General features: G+C 46.6%; 1 protein-coding gene across 2 annotated transcripts; it reads right to left on the bottom strand.

Annotated features, from left to right (window-relative positions):
* Positions 1 to 1,458: 1,458 nt before the first annotated feature.
* Positions 1,459 to 14,123, bottom strand: cand1 (cullin-associated and neddylation-dissociated 1). Of its 2 annotated transcripts, XM_062559119.1 has the most exons (26): positions 13,795 to 14,123; positions 11,471 to 11,546; positions 11,324 to 11,391; positions 11,085 to 11,239; positions 10,343 to 10,466; positions 10,152 to 10,239; positions 9,890 to 10,058; positions 9,604 to 9,709; positions 9,379 to 9,524; positions 9,152 to 9,303; positions 8,898 to 9,038; positions 8,672 to 8,813; positions 8,328 to 8,536; positions 8,069 to 8,237; positions 7,680 to 7,769; positions 7,109 to 7,262; positions 6,800 to 7,037; positions 6,448 to 6,636; positions 6,191 to 6,334; positions 5,830 to 5,965; positions 5,573 to 5,749; positions 4,602 to 4,697; positions 4,261 to 4,430; positions 4,022 to 4,186; positions 3,443 to 3,550; positions 1,459 to 3,305 (listed from the first exon to the last, which is right to left on the bottom strand). In XM_062559119.1, the coding sequence occupies exons 1-26, from the start codon at positions 13,860 to 13,862 to the stop codon at positions 3,081 to 3,083; spliced, it is 3,705 nt and encodes a 1,234-aa protein (XP_062415103.1). In that variant the 5' UTR covers positions 13,863 to 14,123; the 3' UTR covers positions 1,459 to 3,080. The 2 variants fall into 2 exon arrangements, with proteins under 2 accessions (XP_062415103.1, XP_062415104.1); XM_062559120.1 differs by lacking the exons at positions 1,459 to 3,305; positions 3,443 to 3,550 and adding an exon at positions 3,575 to 3,722.
* Between the last annotated feature and the right edge of the window lie 3,369 nt (positions 14,124 to 17,492).

The following is a 17,492-nucleotide window of genomic DNA, read 5'->3' as shown; positions in this document are numbered from 1 at the left end:
TCTTCTACATATATACATGTATATATACACACTTATATATATACATATATAATATATCACCTCAATTATTCCAAAAACGCAATAAAGCATACATTTTTGCTTCTCATTTTGCAAATTAAGACGTGATACTAATACGTTGGTGCTGAAGTGTTATTATAGTAAGTTAACTAGTATAAAAATACTTTAGATGATGAAAGATATATAATTCATCTTCCGTTAATATGCAGTACAAAGCAGCTAAAATGCATGTTTTTTTTTGCAAAAAAGGTGACTCAGCAAGCAAAAATATGAACATGAAACAAATGCTTCATAGAATGATAAAGTTGGTGTCAACGTGACAGGAAATTTGGTAATATCAGAAATTGATACTTTTATTTTACCGGCCTTTCACACTTACATCCGGGTTCTGTTAACGTCGTCACCTTTTGGCTCCTGTTTTTTTCGTGTAGTTTCAACTGTATTGTAGTTTTCTGCGGAGTAGAAATACTAAAAGCAGTTATGTTACATTGGCTTCTATTTTCCTTGGAAAAACTCAGAAGTGTTACGGTACTTTTTAGTTTTCTACATCCCAGAGGTATAAACAGTGTACCTTTTAATGTGATACATCCCAAAGGTAGTTGTGGTATATTTGTACTCTCTGAATACCTCTTTAAGCAAACTAATTAACTCGATCAAATATAAACGTCTCACTTGTGTCGAAAATGATCATGTGACTCTCGATATGTGTTAACGAGTCACTTCTTCTGCTGTTGGTGGTTGGTCACACCAGAGGTCAAAGGTCAAAGCAACTCTGGATGTGATTAACCCAACCACAGCATCCTCAGAGTGTGTGCGTGTGTTACTGCAGAGTAAGAGAGCAACTTAGCGTGTTGGAGCGTGTTTTCGGGAACACCCTCACACACACACACACACACTGTTTACTACATTGCTGTGAAGCCACACCCAAACAGGAAGTAGTCACCAAGAATAGCGTCCCCTCCCCCACCCGAGCTGCTTCCCTTTCTGACACTTCCTCAGTGAGTGTGCTCTTAAGTAAAAGTACACACAACAAAGTAAAAGTGTAAAAGTGTTATGTGTTATCAGCACAACAGTCAAATGTGACCCAGGTTCCGTCTGCATGAACTATTGAACCCACATCGATGACATCATCACAAGTTCTGTGAGAACCTCGGGACTTTAAAGAGTTTATTTAGGACAGTTAAGAGGGTTTTCTACACTGTTTGTCATGAAAACAAAACCTTTCAGATTAGATTAGAAAGTCAAAAAAGTTAAGTTGAGTATACTTCATTTGAAGAAATAATGAATTAGTGCCAATTTCAATTAAAATCTGAATACAAGTGAGAACTAAATATATACACATACACGTATATAAAAATGTAGTATTAAGCTTTGATGGGAAACTGATTGATAGTGATTTTGAATAATTAGAAACAGCAATTAACAAATATCTCATCTTCATTTCAAAGTAAAGGCCTTACAGGGACATTAAGACAAAAAGTGATGTGAATGTTTCTGAATAAAAGCTTTAGGAACATTCATTACAATCAGTGAGAGTTTCTACCTGCAAACAGAATCACTGCATCTCAAAGAGGAGAATAAACGCAGCAGTTCAGCCGTTGCTAGGAGACCAAAGAGCGTCCCCCCTTTGGTCTGCCGCCCCGACGGGGGTCACCATCGTCCAGTCAGAGCGGCGCTCTGCCGCCTGGACAGGAAGTGGTTTGGATTGATCACATCAAAGTGCACCAGGACCCCTGCTGGGTGGTGAGGAGAACTGCGTCCTGGCTCCCTCTGCTGCTCCTGGACTTCACCTCATACTTTCACACATCTCTGGTAGAAGTACAGTTTGGCATAATTCATAACCCCACTTTAGATTTTCAGTGCGCAAATTGTTCGTTACTTATTACATGTATTTATATTTACACACTGATCAATTTAATATCAAGGGAAGACATACTGTAGGACTTTAGTTTTCATGAAATGTCAAACTGTTTATTGTGGATGGAAATAACCGGATGATTATCACACTGAAGGCACTTTGTCATTTATCAAGGTCTATTTGTCTCACGCCTGCGTGAAGGTGCTCAGAGCCGAAGCCTCTCGCTGCTCGCATGACGCGACACAAGAAGAAATGAGACGGAAGGAGGAAGCCAGGCAGAAATGGACCCTTTTTTATTTCTCTTGGGCGATAAACAACAGTGGAGAGTCCCGACCGGACCAAACCGGTTTCGCCAGATCAAAACCAGACCAGGAGCACAGAGAACGAAACCGGTCAGACTGAATGGGCATCGCGTTACCGTGGCAACGGACATCACAGCGGTCCAAATCCAGCTGGGTCAGATGGAAACCTGGTCCAATAATCTGTCCCCTCCTCCCTCCAAAGGAGCAAAGGGAGTAGGGGGCGGGGCTACTGAATCAGGGGGAAACAAAGAAAGCTGATTGGTCCACAAACTGTAAAAACCCCGCCCACCCGTTATCGCACTCAGCCCCACACACCCCTACTTAAACATCTTATTGGTTGCCAACATCGTTCACAAAAAATAACAGACCAAACAGAGAGGTCTTCTCCCATTGGTCACCACAGCTTCAGCCAATAAAAGGCCGTTATCCCATTGGTCAGTTTTGATAACAGGCCAACTGTCAGTCACTCAGCAGCGTCCAATCAGGTTACAGCACAGCACCTGTGGAACTTTCTGGAGTAACCCCAAAAGAAAAGACGAACAGGGAGATCAGCCAATCAGACGGCCTCGCAAGTAAACACAAACAGGAAGGGGGAGGAGCTTCCAAGCCTCAGATTGAACATCTTTTTCTTTTTTTGTTCTTTGATTTTGTCCGTGTGAGTTTTCACGGTTCGTCAGTCTGCTTCCTTCTTTTCCCACAGCCGATTTCAGTGCAATGCATCATGGAACATCGTTACTAGGTGTGTCACTAAGTGTAAGTGTGTGTGTGTGTGTGTGTGTGTGCGTGTCCTGTTATGGGAACATGCTGCAGGGTTTGCGCTCCAGCAGCAGGGGGGCAGTAATAAGAGGGGTGGGGGTGGGGGGGGCGTGTTGCATCATGGGGAATGCGTTTGTCCGTCGCTCTTAGCTGGTGTCCATGGACTCCATGTTGGCGGAGCTGGAGTCCCTCTGGATGGAGTCAAAGATGGCCGCCAGCTCCTGATTGGACGAGATCTGCGACTGGAACTCCGACATCAGCGGCGACTTCTCGGCCTCGGGGATCGTCAGCAGCGCCACGACGGCTCGCATGGCCGACCGCTTCAACTCATCCTGCTTCTCAAACTCCTGCTTCACCGAATTCGCCTTCACCTGCAGAGACACGGGCCGCAGTATTTCCACGTCTTACATCTACTACACAACAAATACCAACAACGAGGATGTTAAAGGACTCTGATTAAATACACCCCCCCCCCCCCCCCCGATGGGGTTTACTGGTGCAGGTCTACCTTAGTTGTGCAGGTGGCTCTCAGCGGCTCCACCAGTCGATCCAGTCTCTGGAGGACGGCACTGGGACACAGAGACGACAGCCGGGCCAGCATGAGGAAGGTCAGCATCTAAAAGGACGACCACCACCATCATCATCATCATCATCAAAAACCATCATCATCACCACCAACAGCAGCATGAGGAAGGTCAGCATCTAAAAGGACGACCACCACCACCATCATCATCATCATCAAAAACCATCATCATCACCACCAACAGCAGCATGAGGAAGGTCAGCATCTAAAGGGACGACCACCACCATCATCTCTCCCCTGATCGTATCCCCTGTATTTGAGCAGTGACGCCGTTGCCCTGGCGACCAGAGGGCCGCTGGTTAACGAGTGGGGGCCTTCCCTCTCCTGTGCTTTCATAGGAGCCATTTGGGGCGGGGGGTGAGATTTATTCAGTTCTAATCATAAAAGGTCTTAAAAGGAAAAAAAACACAACCGCCCCCAAAAAATGTCCAATTGGCTGCACCGCCCCCCGGTGGCTGGAATAAACATTCATTGAGGGCGTGTCCTGGGACTGGCTCCGCCCACCTTGATGTCGTAGTGGTCCTTCAGCCCGTCCTCCACGTGGTTGAGGAAGGTGAAGATGTCGAGCCGGTCCAGGCAGCTGTCCAGCAGCGTGTACATGCACTCGAACGCCGCCTTCCTGAGGTCCAGCCCGTCGTCCACCGTGTGCTTGAAGGGGCCCATCTCCACCTGCACACGCACACTTAGCCACCGACCAATCCACGCCACGCCTGCCCAGCCCGCGCACGCCGTGGCGTCCTCACCTCTCGGATCAGCTCCTTCCGGACTTTGGTCTCGTTGTAGAGTTGGGGCAGAACCGAGTCGAGCAGCTCCCGGATCAGGCTGGGCTTGTTGTGGGCGGCCGAGTTGAACGTCACCAAGGCAACGCGGCGCACGTTGAGGTCGGGGTCCTCCAGCGTCTTCAGGAAGTCACCTGAGGGGGGGGGGGAGAAGGACGGGGTGAGTGAAGCAGAACTTCAGCTAATGTTTCAAGTAACTCAAAAATATAGCAAGTGAGATTAAATTAAACTAATAAATCCGTCTTCAATGTTTTGCTGATATTTCAGTGGAAATCAATAATCAATAGGTCGATCAGAATGTTTACCGATGCAGTTCTTGAGCAGCGGGTCGATGGGCTGCGGCTGATCAGAGATGGTGAACTTCACCGCCGTTACCACGGAGCTCCTGGCGTACGACGAACCTGCACAATCAATATTTCACAAACCTCAAACTCAAGTAACAGGAGTCAAGTCTTTAAACCAATGAAAAGAATGAGGCCATTTGATTGGCTGGCTGTAGCTGAGGGGTGGGCCTTGACGTGCCGATTGGGTGGAGGTTTTTTTATTTTTATAAAACTTGATCAGCTGACGATTACCTGGCGTCTGATCAGCTGACATTTTGAGGGTCTGGGTCACTATACACGTATGTATTGATTATGTCATGATCAGTCAGTTTGGTACCAATACAAAGATAAACATATACCTATTGAACGGTGATATCTACAGGGTATTGATCAGATGATTTAGTTGCTTATTTAGAATAGAATATGTCCATTTAAATGGTTATTGATCCACGTATTACCTGACAGCAGGTATCCTTTGAGGCGGGGCAGCAGGGTTTATTGACTATTGATTACCTGACAGCAGGTATCCTTTGAGGCGGGGCAGCAGGGTTTATTGACTATTTATTACCTGACAGCAGGTATCCTTTGAGGCGAGGCAGCAGGGTTTATTGACTATTGATTACCTGACAGCAGGTATCCTTTGAGGCGGGGCAGCAGGGTTTATTGACTATTGATTACCTGACAGCAGGTATCCTTTGAGGCGGGGCAGCAGGGTTTATTGACTATCGATTACCTGACAGCAGGTATCCTTTGAGGCGGGGCAGCAGGGTTTATTGACTATTGATTACCTGACAGCAGGTATCCTTTGAGGCGGGGCAGCAGGGTTTATTGACTATTGATTACCTGACAGCAGGTATCCTTTGAGGCGAGGCAGCAGGGTTTATTGACTATCGATTACCTGACAGCAGGTATCCTTTGAGGCGGGGCAGCAGGGTTTATTGACTATCGATTACCTGACAGCAGGTATCCTTTGAGGCGGGGCAGCAGGGTTTCGGGGTCGATGAGCGTCAGTTTGCCGAGACACTCGGCCACCACGTTCCTGGTTCCTTCCTCCTGACACTCGCAGTGTTTGAGCAGCAGAGTCCAAACCGACTCCACGTACGGCTTCAGGCCGGAGACTGACGCCGAACCTCCACACAGACACAAACAGGTTAACACACACGCACACACGCGCACACACACACACACAGTGTGTTTGAGCTGCTCTTACTGATGATCTCTTTGAGCGAGTGCAGCAGCAAGTACTGTCTCTTTGAGGAGGAGATCTCCTGCAGGACGAAAGGCAGATACTCCGGAAGATTCCCCACCGCGATGCTGCCCAACGCGTAGGAGGCAGCCGACTTCACCTGAGACACACGGACGTAAATATCTCTACATTCCTGCAGTAAATCAATTATTATTCATCCATCACTGTGTCTCAAAACACGTTTTCTGTCAATCCGCTGATTCATTATTTAAATCATTTCTGCTGTAATTTTAACTGCATTATGAGCTGTAAAATAGAAACAAAATAAATATTGTGTAGCATGATATCAGGCTATATTCATTGAGAAGGTCTGAGAGCCACTTACCTCTTCACTGGAGGACGAGAACGCGTCCAGAATGACCGTCTTGAGCTCCGGTTGGCTGCTCAGGTCCACGTGGTGTCCCACCTCGCCCAATGAGAGCAGGGCGAGCAGTCTGATGGAGTCCGTGGAGCGGCTGTTCTTCACGTCCTGAGAACAAAGAGAAGCACTTGGTCACCTGCTGTACTATCGATCCATCTCCGGTCTCAGAAAGTTACATGTACCAGCAGCAACTATTTCCAGGGGGGGGGGGGGGGGCTCACCTGGATGAACTGCCCCACCACGGCGGGGCCCTCGGCGGGACACGCTCTGGTCAGAGCGGCCACACACTTGGCGATGGAGCAGTAGGCCTGTTTGTGAGGCAGAGCGGCACTCTGGGAGTAGACGGGACCCGTCAGCATCCGCAGCAGGTCCATGTAGCCCAGCCCGGACGTCTCCGTGGCAACCAGAGCCTGAACAGGAGCAACGTTTAGCACATACTCTGCTTTCTGGTGGCTAAATTTTATATTTGGATCAATTTTACATATTTAACTGTTTTAAATGTGTATTTTGTATTTCCTTTTCTCATCTCTAGGTGTAGGTGTGTATATGGGGTATGTGCCCCCCCCTCGGTACCTGGTAGAAGTCGAGCATGGCGGCGAGCGCTCCGCCCTGCAGCAGCGGGGATCGAACCAGCGCGATGAGCTGCTGGAGGATGCTCCCTCCGCTCAGCTGCCCCAGCGAGGACGGGTGGGTCACCGCCAGCGTGGACAGGAAGCTCAGCGCCATCTGGGACACGTGCATGTCGCTCTCCGAGATGAGGGGGGGCAGCTCGGCCAGCACGGCGTCCACCATGACGGGGGTCACCGCCGAGCTGAGGAGGCACAGGCGGGCGTTAGACAGGAAGTGGAGGAGCAGTGGGCGGGGCGGCGTGTGCTTGTGTACCTGTAGTTCCTGAGCAGGATGTCCAGAGCGGCGAGCGTGCAGAGCTTCAGGGCGCGCTGGTTCTTGCGGAGGAAGGAGGCGAGGATGGGAACGGCGTCGGGGAGAACCGGCCTCAGGTCAATTTTCAGCGGAGAGCCGGCGATCAGCGTGAGAGCTGCAGATCAGAATAAAGAAAAATATTATTAAATATATTTATAATATAGTAAAATGATTTTGTTTGGAATTTGTTCCAAACATGAGTAAAAATGATTAGCTTTCAAAATGCTAGAGACACCAGGAAATCTCTTCATGAAATCATCATCAAGTTTTTATCTTATTTTAAGTGAAATGCATGCTGGGATACCCGCCCCATATTTAAAGCGGGACGTGGACACAACGGTTTACATGTGAAACATAAATTAGAAGAGGAAAAGTTTGTGTTCTTCGTGTTTTGATTATGCAAAACAGGCGGATGAAAGAAACCATCTGATGGTTTTAATTATCCGCTTACGGCAGTAATGATGCATTCCTCTTTGAACTATATTTTGTTCATAAAACAGGTGCTAATGGGGCGCAGGAGGGCGGGGCTTACCTTTCACCGTGGTCAGCCGGGTGATCTCGTTCTTGAGGCGCTCCAAGAAGATCAGCAGCGTTCCCGGAAGTTCAGCCGGCAGACGGTCGCCTTGACGACCACAAAGTGAGATGCAGTCAGTCAGACGCGCGCGCGCACACACACACACACACACACACACACACACACACACACACACACACACACACACACACACACACACACACACACACACACACACACACACACACACACACACACACACACACACACACACACACACACACACACACACACACACACACACACACACACACACACACACACACACACACACACACACACACACACACACACACACACACACACACACCGAAGTTGCACCGCTGCGACCAACGGGCGGCGGTTACCTAGGTTACAGATGATCTGGCCCATGCAGGAGATGGCTCGCTCTTTGACCTCCTGGTCGATGTCGGCGGCCTTCAGGCGTTTGATGGTGCAGGTGAACAGGTCGCTGATGTAGGGGGAGGGGTCGAAGCTGTCAGAGGCTTCCGATAGGTTGTCCAGAGGTCGGATCACCTGGAGGCAAAGAGCGAGAAACGGTAAAATGTCACAGTGCAGAGAGGTCAAGGAGGCCCCCCCCCTCACAGGTTGCGGTTGGATTCCCACCTTGACGAGCTGCTGGGTGACGAGCAGGGCCTCGGAGGTGATCTTGTAGAAGGGGTCTCCCACGCAAGCCACCACGGGCGGGACGAGGGCGGGGACGTGGGCGTGGAAGGCGTGGGCGGGGTGCGTGACCATGATGACGTGGAGGCAGGACAAGGCGTCGATCTTTAGGTTGGAGCTGCTCGACTTGTCGTTCAGAGAGAAGATGATACCTGGAAGCCAAACACTGCATCACTACTGGCTTCAGGTTTCAGCCAATAAGCATCCTCTGACCCATGTGACACGCAGTTAGTCGGTCTGCACACACTCGTATATGGTGATATAGGTAGTACTACTGGTAGTAGTACCTGGTATGAGTACTGGGATGTGGGTCGTCAGGGCTCCGGGGAGCACGTTCACCAGCTCCGTCAACATGTTGAAACAACACTGGCGGGTTTTGACACTTTTCTCCTTGAGCTGCTTGTGGAGCGCTTTGACGATCATGGGCACCTGCAGGCGGAGAGACATTGACGGAGCGTGAGGGACGGAGAGGACGGCGGTGGCACGAAGGGTTTCCTGTTCTCGCTACGTCACCTGGCTCTGCAGCATCGTGAGCGGCGTGTCGCCCTGCTCCATGGCGTCCGGGTCGCTCAGCCAGCTCTGAGCCGGTCGGGTCTGTTTGAGCAGCGACAGGTAGGCGTGGAAAACATCCGCCTTCACGTTCTCCTCCCTCTCCTGGGGAGCGGGGGTCACATGGGTCAGTAGAGCGTGGGGGGGGCGGGGTTTAGTGCAATCAATTCTTAAGTAAAGACCGCAATTCTTTCGATGAGGCGGAGCATCGGCGGTACCTTGAAGCGACAGACGAGCGCCGGGGACACGGAGCGGTAGAACTCGGGCAGCATCTCGTGGCGGGTGGAGACGACGGCGTCCAAACACTTGGCGGCGGCCCGGCGGACCTTCCAGCTCATGTCGTCGTCGTCGCTGTACTCGTCGTCGCTGCCTGGACGCAGAGACACCGCCTCGTTCAGAGGACGTTCACACAGAGCTCAGAGTGCGTCTTTGGAGGACGGCGTACCTTGGTAGTCTTCGTCGTTCTGCTCGGCGTCCATGGCGTTGTCGTCCTCGTCCTCGTCGTCGAAGTTGTAGTTGGGGTCGTAGGTCAGGTAGCGCAGGCAGATGGAGATGACCGTGGGAACGTGGGGGTAAACTTCTTTAGGACACCTGCGCCGAACCACGTGGTCAGAATCCTAAAGCTAGAAGGTCGGTGGAAGTACTCCAGCAGTATTACTGTGTGCGTTACCTCCTGACGAAGGACTCAAAGGCCTGGATGCAGTACTCCCGCAGCTCATCGTCATCAATGTTGCAGAACTTTACGACCAGAGGAATAATCTTCTCCAGATACTCTCCTGGGAAAAAACAAAACGGGCAGCACAGGAAGTCAAAACCGTTCTCTTCCAGTAATCACCATCCTGCTAGTACTAGTACTTTGAAGTACCACACACACACAGATACTGTGAGTATTGTGTTTACCAATGGAAGACATGAGGTGTACACAAAGGGGAACACTGCGTTTCAGTACGTCTCACCGATGCGGTGCCCCGCCTGCCGGCTGATGGCGGCCGTGCACTGGATGTACGTCCTGGTCGTCGACATGTTGTCGTTGCGGCCGAGCTCCGCCAGAAGGTGCTCGATGAGGTCGATGAAGACCAGGTTCCCACAGGACATGACCAGGTGGCCCAGAGCCATGATGGTCCTCTGGAAACAGTCACATGATGTTAGACCCCAGGAGCGCCATGTTGTAAAGAACACACATCTACTTGTGGGGGGGGGGGGGGGGGGGGGGGGTACCTTTCTGACGGCCAGTCTGGGGGAGGTGAGCTGAGGCAGCAGACAGCTGAGGATGGAGGGATGGAAGTTCACCAGCAGCCCCCCCTGCCTGCAGAGAGAGAGGCGGATCAACCCGGCTTCTTGGAGCGTATTGTTTAGGCACCACATTGCAATGACTTGTGGGTAATTCCCAGCATCCAATGGAAGTGTACCTGCAGAGCATGTCGGCCATGATGTCGAGCGCCTCCAGCTGGACCGACACGTCCTCCTGCTTGGCGATGGCGCTCGTCAGGCGCCCGGTTATCTTCTTACAGACGCTGGCAGCGAGGGCGGAGCCTAAGACACACAGAGTACTTCTACTACTGCTTCTCAGTGGTGGGTGTTGTAGTAGTACTTTAAAGTACAACTAACAGTAATACTGTGGTAAGTAATATCTGATTATTATGGTCATCAATGGAAAACTTCATATATCCAACATCGATACAACAAAGAATACACTACTTAACCAGTAGAAGCAGGCGGTGTTTTCCTTAAAGGAGCAGTAGTATTTGTGTATTTGTACCACTAGAAGCAGGCGGTGTTTTCCTTAAAGGAGCAGTAGTATTTGTGTATTTGTACCACTAGAAGCAGGCGGTGTTTTCCTTAAAGGAGCAGTAGTATTTGTGTATTTGTACCACTAGAAGCAGGCGGTGTTTTCCTTAAAGGAGCAGTAGTATTTGTGTATTTGTACCACTAGAAGCAGGCGGTGTTTTCCTTAAAGGAGCAGTAGTATTTGTGTATTTGTACCACTAGAAGCAGGCGGTGTTTTCCTTAAAGGAGCAGTAGTATTTGTGTATTTGTACCACTAGAAGCAGGCGGTGTTTTCCTTAAAGGAGCAGTAGTATTTGTGTATTTGTACCACTAGAAGCAGGCGGTGTTTTCCTTAAAGGAGCAGTAGTATTTGTGTATTTGTACCACTAGAAGCAGGCGGTAACTCTCCGATCACGGTCTTCAGGCCGATGGAGGAAATGTCTCTCAGCTGCTCTTTGTCCGACAGCATGTTGGTGCACAAAGTGTCCACGATCGTCTCCACTTGGTACTCCTTCACCTTACTGACCAGGGGCCCCAGGCTGAGCAAATCAAACGCACCCACCGATTAAAACACAACACACGGCCAACTCACTGTGAGTAAGTTACAAAAAACGGTTTCTAACCATTTGACAGCCAGATTCTGAACTTCTCCGTTCTTGTCTTCCAGCAGTTTGAGGATCATCCTCACCACCTGTCAATCAACACATCAATCGATCAATACCGCCTTTGATCCGGGGGGAAACCGGACGAGTGAAACGGAGCAGACGGACCTTCCTCTCACTGTCGTCGTCCAGTTTGATGGAATCTTTCTGCAGCTCCGTCATCAGGTCGTTAGTGGCCATGAACCTGCAGAGGGACACAAACGAGTAACGAGCTCGTCAACTCAACCGGGTCAGAATATAAAAGACAAACAGTCGACCTCTTGGCACCAGTTCATTTTATTCCACTGGTCTCATTTAAAATCTCTCCACAAATAAACCACTTTCTTTTGACCAGTCGGTTAAAAACAATTGTGAGCTCCTCAGTGGAACCATGACAACATCATGGACTCATCTGAGACCAACAGTCACGTGACCAGAAATCAGACTGAATGAACACGCAGAGGAGAGGCTGCAAATATGTGAATGCTTGAATATCGAAATCACAGAACATGTATTTTGATGGTTGTTATTTTGTTTGACTCTACTTTTAATTCTGATTGGTCCGTTTCCATGGAGATGGAGGACTTCCCCAGAGAGAGTCCGGCGCAGACACACATGATGATGTGTGATGTTTGTACCCTCGGTGGGTGAGAATTCATCGCCTAAAGGCGCCGTGCGATTGTCGCTACAGATCTCGGATCAGGACTCGATAAACGCCGACAAGTCCGACGGGTTCACAGGTTCGCTGTGCGGAGGAGGACGAGCTTGTTTAAGGGAATAAATGACCTGCTTTCATTGCAATTTGATGCTCTTTACTAACAAGATGTTATTTAGTTGTACATGTTAAACATCTACATGTTAAACTAGTTCAGATTGGAACAGGAACAGCTTTTCAATGTGGAGACTTTCACAATAAAAGCAACGAGCTGCCGTTCTAAAGTTAACGCTGTTGAAACATCAGCTGCTCAAATTGCAGATTGAACCAATATTTACGGCTCAATAATAAGACACCAACACAGCAGGATTCTTCCGTCATGGGACACCGTGGGGAAGTTTGAATTGTTTCTCAATTCATTAAATATGAATAAATAGTTTTTGTCATAATCCAAAAACAAACACAGTAAAATATTGATCCTGAGTTCTCTGGGTTCCCAAATCAAATTTAAGAAATGGATAAAATTGAATCTAGTGAAAATGAATAATTTAATGGTACAATGTTGATAAACTAATATATAATAATAATATAATTATAAAATTGGCATGATCAATAAACTTAGTAAATTAGTTCATGAATTCTTAATTATTGTTCATATTTTGATCAATAAACTGTCGAAAGTGAATATGTTTATACCAAGTTCCTCAAACTCTCCAACAGTTACAATCAATATACAAGTTTTTAATTCACTACCAACAAAGACAAAGAAAAGCAGCAAACACTCAACACTGTTTACATAAAACCCTTCTCGATTCTCGTTTATAATTTGACTTCCATTCCGTTCTACTTACGTTTGTTTTACTTCATTATTTACTTCTTATTAACACAATTCCGGCCATTAGAGTTTATACAGCTACAGTAGTCAGTGCATTAATCAATACGTCCCTGGGTCATATTATGCTCTTCTGTTTTGATGACATTTGACAGCTCCAGATGTTATAATCGGAATACTTCAGACCACTACCTCCACCACTGCAGATCCAGTCTGTTTACATGTTGACATCACCTGAGCAAGCGATGCTAACACACACACACACACACACACACACACACACAGCTAATACACCCACAGGGGCATCATGTTAGCAGACCCTGTACACCACCAGCAGCAGGTAGCCGCGATGCTAACATCTCGTTTGAATCCACAGCGCCAATAGGCACCGCTGAGAATACCGACACAGACACAACACGATTAGCCTACATCACGCTAGCTTGCAGCATGACAGAAGTTAGTAAGCTAGCCTAACAACAAATAAAGATGGTAAATAATTAACAATATCATAATGTGTTTTTAATGTTAGTAGTACGCAATACAATAACAATACAGGGAATGTCTTCAATAAAATACTACATATAAAACATTTTTAAAGTTAGTTAGCTTACAGTCAAACAGGCAAGCTAACTGCTAACTGGTGCTATTTACCTGCAGCTCAGCTGTCAGTTTAGCATGACGTGCAGCTAACCAGCGAGCTAACCAGCCATTTAACGCTGTGGGGATTGAACCGCTTTTCTATCGAACGCTAACGCATACCGCTGGCTAACTAGCCAACTAGCCAACTAGCCAGCTAGCCAACCAGCTAGCGACGTGACGACGATCAGACAGGTGGCAGGCTAGCAGTTAGCATGACAGCACCGTAGGCCTGACTGACTCTAGCATGGAGGAGGAAGATGAAGCACCGCTCGGGCTCGCAGCGGCAGCCGGCCGGTGGTTTCGTTTTCCCGGGTTTTCCATTGTTACCTGAAGTCCTTGTCGCTGGAAGTCATCTTCTCCAGCAGGTTGGAGATGTGGTACGAGGCGCTCGCCATGTCGGTTGCTGTTAGCTGTTAGCCTGCTCCTAGCGCTCAGTGTGTGTGTGTGTGTCCGTCTACGTCTCTGTGCGTGTGTCTGACGGGTCCCGGTGGTCCGATTCTTCAGGTAAAGTGTGTGTTTGTGGTTTCTTCTGCTGTTGCTGCTGCCGCCTTTCTCTCGTACTACAGCAACTGTCGCATCCCGGGGCGCGGAGTTTGGTTTGTTTGAATGGGGCTCCCGTTCTCTCGCTGCAGAGGGGCGGGGTTAGCAGCAGGGACGCTGTGGGGTCGGAGGTCAAAGTTTAGGCTGTTTTTCTTTGTGACAATAAGACATTAAATAATACAGAAAATAAATCCTACTATAAAATAAAGTCAATTATTGAACGAATAACCAAATTAAAAATATATATATATATATATATATATATATTAATAATATGTTGCTAAGTAAGAACATTTGATACAGAAGTAAGTAAGTGAAGTAAATGATTGAAATACAAACTGCCTCTTTAATGAAATTATATGTTTTTGGCACAAAAGATTCACAGCTTCACAAATGAGATGGATGTATTTACAATTTTGGGGAATTATAGAGATAAAACTGTTACTAGAATTATAACGAGCAGCTGAGTCGCTTATGAAAAAACTTCAATAACACAGTGTGACATCCTTCTTAATCAACTTTTTTTTTAAAACAGGAGTTTATTTCCTCTTTTATTACTGTTATATGAAGAGATTGCTTTACGTCGTCCATGAATGTGGTTTGAAGATCAGACGAAGCTTCTCACAAGTGAAGGAGACATTCGGGTATATTAATACACAGATGGATACAAGTATCATCATCAACCTGTAAAAGTATTCTCACTGCAGTGGGAATCTATCCTGTAACAGATATATTACAATATATTATATCATTAAATAAATGTATAGTTTCACTTGAGTAAAACATTGAAGTAACCGTACTTTTACTTAATCGTTAGGTTTCATTTCAGGGTGATTTAAAATGTATATTTGAGCATTCATCACATATATATTACACTTGTTATCTCCTTGTTGCAAATATGCATATAAACAATAATATTTTTTTCTTGAAATATGTCTTTAATGGAAAAAATATATAATACAGTATTTTTTCCACAGGCTCCCAAGTCGAAATACTTTAAAGTATTTATTGTAATACTTTCATCAAAGACCAAAGGCTCCGTCACCCTTGAGATTTTGGGTTGGTTTGATTCGATCACCTCCTCCTCAGCCAACACGCTTCCTCACAGAACCTGAGAGAACTACTTCCTGTTTACCAGATGAATTATCGAATGCAACTGCATACATCTGTGTGTGTCTGTCTGTGTGTAGCCGCTGAGCACATCCTCCTCTGCTGCTTACTGAATCACACACACATGCACACACTCACACATGCACACTCACACACACACATGCACACACTCAGACACACATGCACACACATACGCACACACAGTCATTTCATACATGCAGAGAATTTTGATATTCACGCTGCTTGAATACATTCAGTGTGTGTGTGTGTGTGTATGTGTGCGAGTGTGTAAGTGTGTGTGTGTGTAAGATGAGTCACAGATCAGTTGAGTGGGATGTTTACAAACCCCCAGGCTCCGTCTCTCTGCCTCTGTTGACACATAATGCAGCCGCTGACATATGCATGCTGGGGTTCTGGTGTGCGTCTGTGTGTGTGTGTGTGTGTGTGTGTGTGTGTGTGTGTGTGCTTTAATGCATTGAAAGCATTTGACAGTAATCTTTGAAATGAGCCTCCAGCTGCAGCACAAACACACACACGCAGTCTTCTTCAGATGTCTCCGAGGACATGGTTATGATTGGGATCAGGAGGAGGAAGAGGAGGACGAGGAGGATGACGAAGGTGTGAGGAAGAAAGATCTGAAGATGTGAGCTGACGATGACAAACCTGTGGTGGGAGGATGAGAATAACGATGAAGATGAAGGTAGATGAGTGGTGGTGTCTCTTCAAAGGGTCTCTTTAGAGAACCTTTCTCTGGGTCTGTCCACGGTGGACCGGTCTCTGCAGGATCTGGGTCTGTCCACGGTGGACCGGTCTCTGCAGGATCTGGGTCTGGTTTTCAGGTTATTTCAATGAACAACATGAACAGAACATTTGATTAAGTCTTGTGTGAAGTAAGTTGGTCTTAAATCACTCCGACGACGTCGTGGAACAATAAAACCTCAGCAGAGGATTCCTTTGACAGAACCACAGTCCTCCGTAAGGAGGTCAGTCGCTGTGCTTTGTGTCTCCTGCCTGCAGAGACTCGTCCTTCCACTTCAGTGCCTCCTCTTCCTCCTCTTCGTCCTCCGCTCCGCGGGGAACAGCGATGGCTGTCAGTTAATCAATGTCGCTGTCACACAATGAATGAAACCTGCTGGTGTGGATCCACTTTGTTTGTTTGTTTACCAGAACCTGTCAAAACATGAACACAACCCAGTTTGTTTGTCCAGTTAAACATGTATTCATTTACCTTCTGCAGGACAATTATATAATAATAATAAAGAATAATATACAATTATAATAATTGTGTATGTAAATACATGTGTGTCATATCCATATATTTGTCTATATTTCATATATAGAATATTATATTTTACATAAGATATAAATATATGTATATGAATGCATCATTTAAATATGATTAATAGATATTTATATATTCACAACTCAGAGGTTAATATTGTACTAAGATGAGACGTCATGTTTCTTTTTACACAATAATGTTTACTATGAAGTTGAAGACATGTAATGTGTGAAGGTTTTATGAAGTAAAGAACACAGACATTGGATTTGAAGGTTTTCCTGTACATGTAAAAGATTGTTTCTGTACTTTATAACAACAAAGCTCTTCCATGATCAGAAGGCAAAAGGGTCAAAGGTCGCAGCCGCCCTGGAGACAGAAGAAATGTTAGTGACTCTTCTGCAGCGTTGTTGTCCTTCATAACTGGAGCAAATAAAGGCTGGAAAATGGCAGAATTCCCCTTTAGTCCACAGCCGGGTGGAGTTATGAGGAGGGGGGGTGAATTCCTTTAAAGGCAAGTCAGGACAGGAACCCCACTTCAGTGTGTGTGTGTGTGTGTGTGTGTGTGTGTGTGTGTGTGTGTGTGTGTGTGTGTGTGTGTGTGTGTGTGTGTGTGTGTGTGTGTGTGTGTGTGTGTGTGTGGTCTCCAGGTCAACACCTCTGCTGTACTTTAATACAGCAGCACAAGTTTATTCATAATACTATTTACATTTTTACATACTTCTTGTCGTGGTCTGGAGGTCTAAGCAGAGACATGCAGGTTTGATTATATAATTTAATAGTTTTTTAATACATTATCTTAATGTGATGTTTGTTTAGCAGGGACTTCCTTTACTTCCAAATGTGTTCAATGAGCAACATTAACATAATATTTGAGACATAATCACCAAAAGCAAACAGTTGAAGCAAAAGTGCTTAATGATTTTGAGATTTATGTAAACACTGGACTTCTCCCCCTCGCTCAATGCTAAGCTAACTAGCTGCTGGCTAGCTGTAGCATTTTCTCCTCTGACAGCACAAGAGAAAGCTAATATTTCACTCATGTCACAATACTAGCTAAATACTACCTAAATACTTCAGTGTGTTTTACACACTT

Source organism: Pungitius pungitius, chromosome 2 (assembly GCF_949316345.1).
Source record: "Pungitius pungitius chromosome 2, fPunPun2.1, whole genome shotgun sequence".
NCBI classification, from domain to species: domain Eukaryota; kingdom Metazoa; phylum Chordata; class Actinopteri; order Perciformes; family Gasterosteidae; genus Pungitius; species Pungitius pungitius.
This window is presented reverse-complemented; position numbering and strand designations above follow the sequence as displayed.